Below are 14,253 nucleotides of genomic sequence, written 5' to 3' on the forward strand. Positions count from 1 at the left end.
AGACCTCCTCAACCTTCTCCTGACGTGGGCAGTGAAGTACTTTGGGAATTTCTAACCCAGTACGAAGCTCAGATATGTCATTGAGACGACAATGGGTTAGAACAGTCTGTCAGTGATGTACCCAATATATCTGCAATGGATTACTTCTTAAAAGCAAGCCTTCACAAAACCGGAGCTCTTGTATGTTAAACACAAAAACATTCATTGCAAAGTCACAACCTCTGCTGCACTTTTTTTTTAAAGTCAGACCCGATGAGTAGCGTACCAGAAAAACACGCTGTGACTTTCTATTAGAGGCCTGTAACGTCTACCTTCTGTGTGAATATTGTCTTACTAGACCTGTACTACCCAAGGCTTTACACAGCAAATTGTATTCTGGAGCAAAACCGCTGTAGTAAATAGAAAAGCCACGTGTTAATAGAAACGAGTTCTCCTTGGTTTACAGTAGCATTTGTGAGTGATTACAAACTGGTCGCTCATATCACCCGATGATGCCAAACATTCTGCTCCGCTGTTAGAAACAGGCTCCACTTTTACTACTTGGTCAAAAATCTGTAGCCCTGACCAGCGCTGATAATTATATAGATGATAAAACACTGGAGATGTGTTAACTTCACTGTAAGAATTACTTCCTGTATCGCAGCGAAGTCAGCGCTTCTGCAGCTGTGCCTGTGGTGTCCAGTTTCCTTCCACATTTCCACCTTTTTTTTCAGTTGATTTTCGCTGGTAATTTGACCGTTTTTTTCCCATCAAAGATAATCAAAGGACTGTAAAAACTGTTTGATTTTATAAGAACTGTATTTACTTGTCACAAATAAATACAGAATACAAAAATTATACAATATTATTTAAGACCTTAAACAGTATATGTGCACACATGCTGAAAAGACTACAAAACCAACCCAAATCTGCGTCTTTTATCAAGACAACATTTTTAGCCAGACATTTTTTTTCTGTAACACTGACAAACCCGGACCGCTCCACAACTGGGGCTCTGTTCCCAGAGAGCGCCGGGACCCGAGACAGCAGGAGCTACAGCAGGAGCTGCGTCACTTCCTCTGGCGGTCACGCGCCGGCCGCGCCGCCGCCCTCCAGCGCCCGGAAGCGGCGCTCCTGCGGCCCCCGGACTTCCGGGTCCGCCCTCTGCCTTGATCAGCTCGTCAGATTCCCCTCTCCGGCCCCAGAGCTACACGGGTCTTCAGGGTTTGCGGTGCTTGTTGTCACCGGGCGATGCCCCAGGTTTACAGGCACTGTTTTCGTCAGCTGAGAGGCCAAGAAGCGCAATACTCCAGTAATTATTATTAATAAAAACAGAAAACACCCTGCACGCAGAGGGGCACATTATTCTTTGGGTTTTTTTTCTGAGATGTATGCAGGGTTCCATATATATATAAGAGAATTATGTTTCTGAACAAATAATGTACGGTTCATTTTGTTGGTTACCAACAAAGATAATTTATTTTTAAAGACGTTTTATCAGGGTTATTACTGAATATAATTCAAATGAATACATTGAACATTCACATTTACATCGCTTTGTTACACACAACTAGTTAGTACTACAGTACTTTTACTGGTTAACTAGTAAAAGGAAATCCAAAATATATTCATCATGAATACAGCGTAAAATACGTTGAAAGGATTTGTTTAACAAAAATTTCGCAGCATATCCGTTCATTGTGACGTCAACGAACTTGCTTCCTAGCACCCCACACACACATGCGTAGTCGCAGGCTTGGGCTTTCGACCAATAGCGTCAGAGTATGTAAATAGAAACGCATCATGGGTAAAAGAAAGAGGATTTCTGTTTTAAAATAAAATTGTCTAATTATAAGGTCCATAATAATTTGAAACATCATAAATGAAGTTATACGTATATAATATAATACGTATATTTATAAATTACTAAAATCGAAGGAGTGAATAATTCCTCACCGTAAACGGCAGTCATACGTTTTGCAGGCTGGTGCCGAGCGGCGACCATATTCAAGTCATACTTACCTGGCAGGGGAGACACCTTGATCATGAAGGAGGTTCACCCAGGGCGAGGCTCGGCCATTGCACTCCGGCTGTGCTGACCCCTGCGAATTCCCCAAATGTGGGAATCTCGACTGCATAATTTCTGGTAGTGGGGGACTGCGTTCGCGCTCTCCCCTGGCGAGCTGGTGAAAAAACAGACTGATGCTGTATGAATACTTGTGGGTGTAGTTCTCGGCGGTGCCCGTCAGACGGCGCTTGCTGTAGTCTCGTACTGTGTCTGATCCTCGGGATGTACTTTCTCTATACGTTTAATAATTAAAATAAGATTAGTTGAGAGATTAACTTCTACAGGCGGGTTAGGGTCATCCTGTGTGGCTGCGGTGGCTAAGATACGCGTTGAGGAACAAGTAAAGGTTCATTCCATGCTGAAAATAGAAGAAACACAAATTTCGGCTGTGGAGACCGAAGAAGGCACCTGAAGGAGCTCCACAGCCGACACGTTGCTACTTATCTTCTCCTTTCAGCAGGAACAAACCTTTACCTGTTCCTTTGCAACCCGCGCCGGCTGCCGCAGCTCCGTCTGGAAATAGAGAGGCCTGTCTGAGCTGCTGCTCTTCACCACAGGGTGGCGCCGGCGGCCTGCCGGGCAGATAACTGCATAAGCGGTGCATTTACTGGGAAACATCTGCGTGGAAAAACGAACTGTAACTTTTAAAGCCTGTATTATGGAAGCTTTTTCCTTTTTTAACCTTAACGAGATGTGGTCATCTATACTGTTTTAGGTATATATAATAATGTAAAGTGGTATATTTTGCGATTCTGTTTTTTTGTTTGTTTGCTCTTAAAAATAAAATCGTATTATGGAAGCGTGTTTTGCAGCGATATCCACAGTGCCATGTGTAAATCATTTCATTAACAATATTATCCTCGTACAGTTAAAAGGGGGGATTTGTTTCTGTCCTTCTGATTTTCATATTTTTTATGGCAGTCTACTACTTACTAGACTAGTTTTCCCTCTCCCAATGGTAATACCACCAGCCAGGCGAAGCAGGGTGTATGGACACCAACACAAGTGCCAAACAAATACATTTCCCACGAACCTCGGCGTTTCCCTCTCAGCCAATTGGAAAACACGATACTTCGAGGCCCGAGATACGTTCAAATGCGGTGTCGAGGCTCTTAGAACTACAAGTCCCAGCTGCCCTCGCGGCTTAGGCTGGCCAATCAGGAAAGGGAATGTTAGGAAGCCGTCGAGGCTTGCGCACTGGGCTACCTGGTTCACGCGTTTTGCTGTGGAGGTCATATGTTGTGCCTAGGAAAAGGTGAGTAGCGCGGTTTTAGGAAGAAGAAACGAAAAACGACTTTTAGAGTTGAAGATCTGTTGGTGCTGTATAGTCTAGACAGAAGATTTTTAGTGCTTAAACGGAGTTCACATGGTGTTTATCCCCGCCACGCTGGTAAACGCGTGTGAGGCGAGCCCGGTACCGGGGCGGAGGCGGCGCTCGGTGTTATGACTGTTGTCCCGGCCGCCGCGGTGCGGACCGGCCCGGGGTCCGCTGCAGAGAGCAGCCGGGGCGGGCTCGCCAGGATCTCCGTTTCCCAAGTTCAAACCAGCCGGTGTGCTTTCGGAAAAATGGATGAAAAACCTGCGAATGTTTGTTCGTTTATTTATGGCCTCCAGGCACCGCAATTTTATTGGGTCGTGAGATGTTAGTTTTTTTTTATAGATGTTAGTTTATAATTATTATTTTTCGAAGCATTACCGTTTTATGCTGATACTGCCGAAGAAGATGCGATTTCCGTGGCGCAAGACCTTGTAAGGCTTCAAGTGCACGGGCAGCCTCCGCCATCGTTACAAAATGCTGTTTAATTCTCGGATTCAATTAAATTACAGTGCCTGGACGTGTTGCTGGGGGTCCCTCTTGGCTGACTGGAGCCGATACCAGAACCGACACCATTCGGCCTGTGTGACCCGTTCGGTAGTTAGTAGTTAATTGATCCCAGGATCTCACTTGTTCCACACTTTCACAGCCCTTAGTGTAAAATGCCTCCTGTTCTAGGTTTAAAGTGAGCTGTACTTATTACACTTTTTAGGTCTTATGCTCTCAAAACATTTAGTGGTATTAATGTTCTGATTAGAGTTGATTCCTGCGTTTTTATTCTGAGTAAAACGGCATGCTTATATATTGACTTCAACCTTTGGCTGTCTTGTTTTGAAAATATAAACTCATCCCCACTGACACTGATGTCACCATTGTCTTTAGTGAATGTGGTTCTTCCAGACCAGCAGGCTGTAAGTACTGCTGCTGTAGCTGTAGTTCCTCTCCGGTCCTCTCTGATCCTCTCTTTTCTGGGCGGAGGGTCGTTCCTAAACATCCCTGCCTTGTGTCCCCAAGGGCTCCTGAGATACCAGCATGGCGAGAGTGTTTGAAGCTATCGGGAAGCTCGGCCTGGGACTGGCCATCGCAGGGGGGGTGGTGAACTCCGCCCTATATAATGGTGAGTCGGCTGTCATGGGCTGGACGTCCTGGGTTTTGTTTTCTACGCAGATGTAATTTTGTGGTGAAAAGCCAAATAACAGGTGGTAAGTGGAAGAAATCTCTGGGACATGCTGTGCTTATTTGCACATTTGTAACCAAGGATGCGAGAATACAATCCAGCCATTTCTGAAAACATCACAGGGATTCAGCTTCAATTTCACAGCTGCTTTGTTTCCTTTCAGGCTCCCTTTTTTTAAAGATGTTTTCCTGTTAGTAATCCAAATGTATCTGGGACAACACGGTGCTGTACTGGTCAGCATTGCAGCCTCACAGTGCTGGTGTGTGCAGTTCCTGCAGTGCTGTTTGTGTGTTCTGGGTGCAGAAAACGCTGTTTAACCCTCCCTGTACATGTGGCTCTCCTGTAGCTTTCTGAGCAGCTCTGAGTGAGTGACTAGTCAGTGTTGCGCAGACACAGGCAGTCATGACACTGTTCAACTCACTTCGTAAGCCTCTGTTCTTCTGCACAAGGGAAGTAAGCTGTCAAATGGAAGGTCCAAATGGGTAAAAATGTGATAATACCGAACACTACTAATGGTTTTTATTAACGGTGGAATAAAGAAGTGTTGTCAGAAGGGTCCTTCAGAACCCAGGCTGCACGCCCTGGTCTCCTGGCAGTTCTCTCCAAGGTGACTGATCGGTGTGATGGGAGACAGTTGTGCCTCTCGCTCCACACAGTGCAAAACGAGGTGAAAGGTGTCTTATCTCTGATCCGTGTTTGTTGCAGTGGACGCTGGCCACAGGGCGGTCATCTTCGACCGTTTCCGTGGCGTGCAGGACATAGTGGTGGGAGAGGGCACCCACTTCCTCGTCCCGTGGGTTCAGAAGCCCATCATCTTCGACTGCCGGTCACGCCCCCGCAACGTGCCCGTCATCACAGGCAGCAAAGGTAACGCAGCCAGCCGCGCCGTGACCTCCACTTCTGTGAATCCGATACACCCCCCTCATTTCTCCCCGCCCTCCTGTCCCTCTCTTCCTCCTGCAGACCTGCAGAACGTCAACATCACCCTGAGAATCCTCTTCAGGCCAGTGGCCAGCCAGCTGCCCCGCATCTTCACCAGCATCGGGGAGGACTACGACGAAAGGGTTCTGCCCTCCATCACCACCGAGGTGCTCAAGTCCGTGGTGGTAAGAGCCCGGCGCCGGGACCGAGCAGCCCCTCCTCCGCAGGGGACGGCCGAGGGAGCTGTCGAGTTGGGGTTCTGTTCCTTCGTTTCCTGATTTGTCGCTTTTGTGAGAAGTGGAGCTCAGCGAGTGCACGGGGCAGCAGTAAAGCAGCAAAGTAATCAGACTTCAGATCTAAAAAGTTAAAACAACACACAAACCAGTCAATACTCTCAGCAGCACACTCACACTGAGACCGTAGAGGTACTGGAATATGTGCAAAGGCCAAGTTTAAGTGCAGCCCATGGAAGAAGACCTGGAACAATGAGGAAACAAACCTCTCTCTGACCGTGGCCACGGGCTTTCAGGGTGGGACACTGTCCCCTCATTGTGACTGGGACAGGAAAAGAGGTTTTCCAAAATCAGGTCCACATTTGTTAGCTAGTATGTCTTGAAAACCTCTTCGATATTGGCTGCATTCTCCATTAGGGCCCAAGGTAAGACTTGGGTTTTACCTCTTATCTCAGGGGTGGAGCACTGGGGGTTTGGTAACTTGTTCAGGCAAGCTCAGTGAGTCGGCATCAGACAGCTGAGCCTTTCAGTGATCATAGGAAATCAGGATAAAGGCTCTGGAAACCGGTCTGTTTGGTTTCCTCCAGCTGCAGCGTGCTGAGGGCTGCGCACTGACTCCCTGTTCGTCCCACAGGCACGGTTCGATGCTGGAGAGCTGATCACGCAGCGAGAGATGGTGTCGCGGCAGGTCAGCGAGGACCTTATCGAGAGAGCCTCCACCTTCGGCCTGATTCTGGACGACGTCTCACTGGTACGGTGAGCCTCCAGCACACAGCACTGCCGGCGTCAGCGGTGTGTCAGCCCAGCGGACAGTCTGTCCAGCACACAGCACTGCCGGCGTCAGCGGTGTGTCAGCCCAGTGGACAGTCTGTCCAGCACACAGCACTGCCAGCGTCAGCGGTGTGTCAGCCCAGTGGACAGTCTGTCCAGCACACAGCACTGTCGGCGTCAGCGGTGTGTCAGCCCAGCGGACAGTCTGTCCAGGACCAGTCAACCTAGTGTAACTGCAGAACAGTTAGCCAGTACAAAAAAAATCTGAGTGACTGCAGGGATAGGTCAGTAACCCAACATCTTTGTTTCATCTGTTGTGAAATGTCTAATGTCACTTTCAGTCTGCAAAAAAAACTTCTCATAGCTAATTAAGTTATACCAGCTGCGCACGTTCCGCAGTTTAAAGCTTGTATTCTTGGAAGACATTTCCTCCTGTATAGAGGAAATATCTCCTGGACATCAATACCTTTTCATTCTGTAATTGCATCTACTTTAAGAACCTGAGATGGCCATATTCTGAGTAATGCAGACTAAGGCTCCAGCAACCAAGCTTGTAGTTGTGAGGTATCCTTTAATGACCCACAATCCGTACAGAACGTTGTTTGTTTCTTCAGTAGAAGTCTAAGCTCAAGCTGTGAGAGAGCAGCAGTGTGGTGATGTGATGTCTCTCTGACTCTCCCCACAGACGCACCTGACCTTTGGTAAGGAGTTCACAGAGGCTGTAGAGATGAAGCAGGTGGCTCAGCAGGAGGCAGAACGGGCTCGCTTCGTCGTGGAAAAGGTGGGGTGCCTTTGTGCAGGCTGTAAGACCTGCTTCTGGAACATGTGCTCCATGAAGTGATCTGGTCTTGTGCATGCCTGTACTACCAGAGCCCATTACCTTGGACAGCTGCAGTACACAGCAGAGAGCTGCAGTGCAACTCGTGTTCCCCAGAGGGTGCTCACCACCATGGGCACACCTGGCAGTCTCACAGAGCCTGTACAGCACAACCCCCCCCCCGACGCCTGCCCCCCTCTGGTTAAGTTGGAAATGATAAAATTCTTGTTTGTCTGCAGATGGTAACAAGCACTCGAGCACAAATAGAACAAGAATTCCTGTGACACATAAAAATTCAGTTGTGATTTTGTAATGGCACAGTTATGGTTCTGCTCCACTTTCTGCAACTCATTCTAAGTATTGGTATAGATAGAAATAGGATGGTAAAGTGGGTGAAATGTTCACCCCCCCTCTTGGACTTGTTCACGTCTCATTGTCTTCAGTATTGAATTGAAGTGGTTCTTCTGCGCAGCTTCTGACCGGCCTGCTGTCCTGTCTGCTTTCCCTCTAGGCGGAGCAGCAGAAGCAGGCGGCCATCATCTCCGCCGAGGGCGACTCCCAGGCTGCCCTGCTGATCGCCAACTCCCTGTCCATTGCCGGCGACGGGCTGGTCGAGCTCCGCAAGCTGGAGGCCGCCGAGGACATCGCCTTCCAGCTGTCCCGCTCCCGAAACATCACCTACCTGCCCTCCGGACAGGGCACCCTGCTGCAGCTGCCCCAGTGACCCCTGACCGGGGCAGGACTGTAGCCTGGTGCCCAGGGCCGATCCCTCTGTGTGTGTACGTGCGTGTGACGACAAGAGCTGAAAGAGCCCAGAGACCCTCCAGGGACCGGTGACGTTATTATTTGAGCCCACCCCTGTAGAGAAATTCATTTCAATCACATTTCCCTGTGCAGGCTGTCGTTCCTGAAGTCAGTCACTTGTCAGCTTTGGGCAGCAGCCTCTGGTCTTGACTGGGATTAAATTTTGTTGAAGGTGAGACTGTGTCATCTTGTTTGCACCCTGGTTCAGATTGTCCGCTGGCGTTTCCTCATGCCTAGCAACTTTCTGTGGTCCAGTGAAATGTTTCATTTTGGTATCTCGGTCCGAGGTGACCACGATCTCATCCGTCTCGTTCCTCCAGTGCAGTACTTCAGTGCCGACAGTCTTTGTGATTATGCTTATACAGACACTTACGTTCACTCCTGTTTTTATCTATCGAGTAGCTAAGGGTATATTTTGGAGGGGTCTGCAGAATGGTCGACACCTCTGTCAGGTAGCGTCCATATTGAATGAAGTTTTACCTCGGACTAGCCCCCTTTCCTACTATTGTGTTGTTCAGCTTGTCCTTTCTTGAGTGTCATCAGTGGGCTCTGCACACCCTTCTCTGGTATCAAGCTGCAGTTTCGATGCTCTGGGTGGTCCTGCCCATTGCTGGCTGATGAATTATTTACCTGAACTTCCTGAATATGAATATGTGCACCTGTGGTAAGGCCTCATGATCGCGAAATGCGTTGATCCCAGTCAAGCATCATCTTGTTCGTCACAAGCAGCTCTGTGTGAGTTGTTGTAGAAGGGAAAACAGCCTGTTACGAGTTTCATCTTTCAGTAAAGAAACACCCTAGGATTGTAGACAGACAAGTCTTCAGTTGTTCCACCAGGTCTCTGTTAGCCAAATAAAACTATTTCTAATACAATGTGAACTTCATTTCTTCTGTTGGTATGCCTTGGTGTGTAAACATGTTTCGGTTCACACATGATTTACGTGAAACTTCTCTTTTCAGTAAAATTTTAAAGTGAAATCCATCAATACGTGATGCAGACCAGCCAGTATACTGGCCCTAAGCCACAGACACCTTCTTTAATTGATCTATGGAAGTGCCACCAGGGGGAGACTGCTCTTCGGGCAAAATAATGTCTGTATTGAATGTTGTGGTGAAGCAAACTTTGACTACCGTTTCTGTTTCAATTTCTCTGTTGCATAAGTCTCATTTATCAGTATTTTTAATGTCCAAAAAGGTTACTGATTAAAAGCAGCCTTTCAACTAAGAATTAAGACATTGCACAGAGGTAATTCTTTCTCCCCTGTGATGGCAGTACTGCATGCCAGTGTGATGGTAATCAACCTTAGGTGGTTAATTGGTACCGACAGAATAAATGTTTGCTATACAGTCTCCATCACAGGAGCTTAATGTATGCTGCACTATAAATGGGACAGTAAGGTTGCACAAATAATTATTTGAAATTTGAAAATCATCGCGTCATAAAGAAAAACTTGAGCTGAAGGGCTGGTTTTGTTGCCCCAATGAGTGTATTGTTGTGTAGCGGCTAATAGCTTTGTTGTTCGCTTTTCAATGGAGACATACAGTTAACACTCCTTTCTGTTCCAGTGCTATTCCTGCGTTTGTGTTATTCACAAAGTTTAACCAGATGCAAACTGCAAACAGAATATTTAATGGAACAAGCTATTTCAAACAAGATTACACCCTCCTTACAGAGAGAAAAATTACAAATACTAACGTATTTCTAGGTAATTGTGCTTTCTTCATTTTAAGTCCTTAAATGTGGGCAAAGCAGACAGAAATGGTGAAACATTACATCTGTAAGTTTATTAGCACTTTCTGTATTATGATCTTTGATCAAAACACTCTTTTTTTCTTGGAATTAACATCCACTTTTCCCATCCACCCATTTTGTAATGGCTTCATCCAGTTTAGGGTCATGGGAGCAGGATACACCCTGAGGAGACACCAGTCCAGCACAGGGCACATGAACATGCAAACTCCACACAAACAGCACCCCAGGAGCTGAAACCGGGGCCCCAGCGCTGTGCCCCCATGCTGTTCTCCAGAGCCCCCCATCCCTCTTTCTTCTAGTGACCATGCCTGCCATGGGAATGAAATTGAAACTTTCATGACAATTTTACATAGGTAAGTATATTTATAAAGTAATGGGCAGGAGATGTATTTTACTTTCAATAGGATGGTATAATTGCACATAAATCTCATAAAATTACCAAACTAGAAGGCTTAAAAATTCCAAAATGGTTTTAAAAAATCACATCTTTGTTTCCATGAATTCCTTCCCAATTTACTAAGTGGTTAGATTCTGTATTATAATTATAACTGATTTTTTCTGCAGACAGTTGAACATCTCTAAGCCTGATTAAAGATGGAGCTCTGATTCTGAGATCCTCTTTCCTGCTACCCACATGAGTCAAGGTGAAACCGGAGATTAATCTAGTTAAACAGAAACCAGCCACCATTGAGCCAGTGGTCTATGGGCCTGGAGAAATGGCCTTGCTGTAGGATTAACTCTCAGAAGGATGAAGGTCACATCTCTCTGTGTTTGTTTAGATAGCAGTTCCCCTGGGGGCCACACCATACTGGACAGAAATCCGTTCACGTTGTGCACTGTACAAACAAAAGAGCTTCACTACTCTTTCCTCAAAAGAAATGAAGCTGATGTCTTTTTGGCTTTTGAAGTTTTTCCAGAAAAAGGCCACATTTTTATATTGAACCGTTGAATAAGAGTATGTGTCTTACTTCTAATGTCTAAATCAGCTGACCCTTTGATAGCAGTAAAGAGGCCCTTTATCTGACTAGAAATTAACTCACCAGAACAAATAAAATGTCACAAGAACATATGGTTTGTTCACTCACACCATCAGTTCACCAGTTTGACGCATTTACTGAGCTGGACCAGAATGAAGCAGTGTTTTTCAAGGTTTTAAGCTGCTTGTGATTTTATCTTATTAAGAATAGGGTTACAAGAATAGGGTTGGCTTGGGTTGTGGGTAGCAGCTCAGTAGCATCTTGAAGCAGCAACTGCTCTTCCTTTTGGTATTTTTTGTATGCAAAACAATGTTACCCACAGTCCAGATGTCTTAAGGCTTCTTTGAGATATCCATTTTATCTTTTCTGTAGCATAGAATACGGCAAGAAATGCCAGGTCTGCTTCTACTTTACAGCTCTTGGGACTCATGGTACATAATACACAGATATTTTCACTGCTTTGGAGAGTTTGAGTTCCTGTACAGAACGTGGCATTCACTAATACTTTGGAGAGGTAGTCTGCAAGTGTTGGGTCCCCCAGTTTGTTGAGAGATCGCCGAGTCGTGGCAGACTGGGGCATTCTCTGTTCCCTGAGATATAGCGTAATTGTACTGAAAGCGGGAGAAGGATATTGGGGTTCCATGCGGTGTGCGAGAGCCCCGGTCTTCAGCTTGTACTCAGCCGAGCCGATCTCTGGAGCCTGACCTCAGCGCTCAGCTGATGCACTGTGTCCTGCAGCCTGGACTGGGAGACTCACTTGGGAGACAAGCTTTCTCGTCTCACGCCGCGACGCAGTGAATTTGATTACTGATGTTTAATCTATCGTGCTTGTATCCCGGCTCTCCATTAATAGAGACTATTACTAGATTACTATGTGACTTTTTTACTCACATTTTTACTGTCCTGCCTGTGTAGTGTAGTACAGCTCTGTGACACCTGGCTGGGATCATGCGCTGCTGGAGTGTCAGTTGTAGCAGGACCTGTGTGTAACCTGTGTTCTAACGTTCACACTTCTGAAAGTGTGCTTTCACGCTGCTGCTCAGGGCACTCGCAGGGCGGGGAGCCGTCCCCACCCAGCCACCGCTGTCTTGCAGGTCCCAGCCCCGGGTGGGGTCCTGTTTCGCGTGTGACCCCCGGACTCTGGGGTGACATGAATTCATAGTGAGACTCGGCAGCCCCACTGCAGCAGCTCACGCCCCCCGCCCTTTCCCCTTTCAGTCTGACTCCACCCCTGCCCCGCTGCCAGATCTCCTGTCTGCTCACTTGGGGGTTTCCTGCACCCCCTCTGTGCCTCACAATCAGCGGCCCGGGTCACCGCTGGCCCCCTGGGGTGCAGGTCTCCAGCCCGCAGGAGCAGTCCCCTCTCTCAGATTCCATCCAGCGGCACACTGCTGGTCAGGAACTGATATCTCATCTACCCAAGCCTGGAAGGTTCAGGCTGATTCTCAGTACTATTTTTATTCATAATACAGCTTCATAGGAGCCTCTATTTTTGACCAGTTAACTTTTGCACAGTTAAGGGATCTGAATAAAATTAGAGTTTACAACAGCATAGCCTTCATGATTAACTTAGAAGGGCTGGAAAGTAGCAAAAAATTGCAGATGTGTATAGATATTACATAACAGAACACAATTATAACCTGTTGGCTTATGAGTGCAAAGAATGATTTGCAACGGAAGAGGTGAAAGATGAATCACAGGACACAGGTGCAAACTGCAGGGGAGTGCAAGTCTCGGAGCGATTCCTCTCAGGAGGAATTTACACAAAGTGTTGTGGGAGTTGCCTGCTCATTTTATTAAAGCAGATTCCCTGGGATCCTTTAAAAAATGACCAGACAAGACCTTAATCATTTTATTAACTAGTAACCAAACAATTAGATTAGATCCACTTGTTTATAATCTTTCTTATGGTCTTAAATTTGAACTCTAGATTTATAAGTGCTCAAATCCCATGTAGAGTTTGTGTAGAATTGAGTATGTGAATGTCTGCATACAGACCTGTGTGGTAAGACTCTTGTGACGTTACCTGTCTCTGTCATTGTCCCTGGCTCATGGCGGTTGTGCTTGTGTCTGTATGACAGTTAGTCTCTGAGAAGGCAAGTTAACCACCTGACCTGAGACACACCTGTTACAGGCTCTCTCTGCGCCACACACAGGAAATCACTTACAGCATCCTGTTGATGTTTTTTTCTTTACACACTAGAAGTCCTCTGGGCCGTTAGTGGGCACTTTTCTTATCACAGACACTTCAGTCACTGCCTCAGAGAGACGACCAGTTAATGCACTAAACACAGTTATAGTCTTGAAATCTGCCCTTCAATCATATTATACCTCTCCACTCTTCTATTACGAGGCTGGAATGAAGGCGAAGGTGTTGTTTCAGAAGAGCGAAGTTCTGTCTGCTCAGAACTCCACTCACCCTGGGCAGGACCTCGTCTGCAGGCACTGGGCGACCTGCACAAGGGTGTGGAGCTAGTGTCTCGAGATCCCAGACTCTTCTCAAGTCTAGCACAGCGCTGGCTTGCAATATGTCTCTCTTTACAGATTTCCAGACTGTGTACAGTATGTTTTTGCACAATAAAAGCGCAGCCTGTTCCTCAGGGAGGTATTTTACTAGGGTATCTACATGGGCTCTTGCAGGGATCAGTGCGGGAAGCAGTGAGCAGCCCTGTCCAGGTGTTCGTGGGTGTGCGCGTTTCATACCGTTTCTGTGATCCTGACATGAGCTGCCATTACCCCGGGTCCCCCTCAGGTGCTGTGGACAAGCCTAGAGAAAGCAGCTACTCCCCTGCTGGGCTGAGGATGAGAAATGAAACAGAGTCCTTGACAACGTTCCTCCTCCAGGATGTCAAGAGCTGCCAAACTCACTCACAAGCACTCCAAAAAAAGAGCTAAAAATTAAAAGCTTTATTAATATGACTGTTATTCCTAAAAGCTCTGTATTTTTAAGAGCTATATCTGTCTACTAACATCAATGATCGCTTTTTCTGTTCAGTGACCATGTGTTTTTCAGGGAATACTTCCAACCACAGCTGTGTGGATTGTATATAATTAGCTATGCATATCTACGCGCCCACTCAGGCACATGAAGGCCTTCAGATGCCTCATTTGAAAAAAAATGACTTGACAGCGCGTTTCCTTAAATGTGACTCAATGGAGTCTGACGCTATTCAGCGCCGCCCGTGACTCTGGGAAAGATCGATTCCAAGTCAGTATCCTCTGGAAATCTGCCCCCGACGCACGCACGCAAAACCTTCCAGGATAGTTAAGAATACAGGCAGGGACTGCGTACGTTTGTCTTGGCTTGTTGCAGAATGGATAAAAAGCCCTCCGTGCGCGAGTTTATATCGGTTTCTCTGTGTATTTAATGTGTTTGGTAGGGATTACGGTAATGTGAAACCATGTACTGCTAACTGGCGAATGAAAGCTGAAGTTATC

The 14,253-nt window shown here is 46.7% G+C and overlaps 1 protein-coding gene and 1 non-coding gene across 2 annotated transcripts; both read left to right on the plus strand.

Moving 5' to 3' along the window:
* The first annotated feature begins 1,993 nt into the window (after nt 1-1,993).
* LOC138225517 (U1 spliceosomal RNA) lies at nt 1,994-2,157 on the plus strand. The gene has a single exon (XR_011183955.1). It is a non-coding gene; the product is annotated as a U1 spliceosomal RNA (small nuclear RNA).
* Nucleotides 2,158-3,195: 1,038 nt separating this feature from the next.
* Nucleotides 3,196-8,958, plus strand: phb (prohibitin). The gene is made up of 7 exons (XM_006638088.3): nt 3,196-3,302; nt 4,377-4,479; nt 5,245-5,406; nt 5,503-5,645; nt 6,328-6,444; nt 7,150-7,245; nt 7,793-8,958. The coding sequence occupies exons 2-7, from the start codon at nt 4,395-4,397 to the stop codon at nt 8,003-8,005; spliced, it is 816 nt and encodes a 271-aa protein (XP_006638151.1). The 5' UTR covers nt 3,196-3,302; nt 4,377-4,394; the 3' UTR covers nt 8,006-8,958.
* Nucleotides 8,959-14,253: the final 5,295 nt, after the last annotated feature.

Source organism: Lepisosteus oculatus, chromosome 28 (assembly GCF_040954835.1).
Source record: "Lepisosteus oculatus isolate fLepOcu1 chromosome 28, fLepOcu1.hap2, whole genome shotgun sequence".
NCBI classification, from domain to species: domain Eukaryota; kingdom Metazoa; phylum Chordata; class Actinopteri; order Semionotiformes; family Lepisosteidae; genus Lepisosteus; species Lepisosteus oculatus.

Coding starts and splice junctions, on each gene's coding strand:
- phb (XM_006638088.3), top strand. CDS start 4,395: ATGGCGAGAGTGTTTGAAGCTATCGGGAAGCTCGGCCTGGGACTGGCC. Junction 6,445..7,149: donor TTCTGGACGACGTCTCACTG/GTACGGTGAGCC, acceptor CTCTCCCCACAG/ACGCACCTGACCTTTGGTAA. Junction 7,246..7,792: donor CTCGCTTCGTCGTGGAAAAG/GTGGGGTGCCTT, acceptor CTTTCCCTCTAG/GCGGAGCAGCAGAAGCAGGC.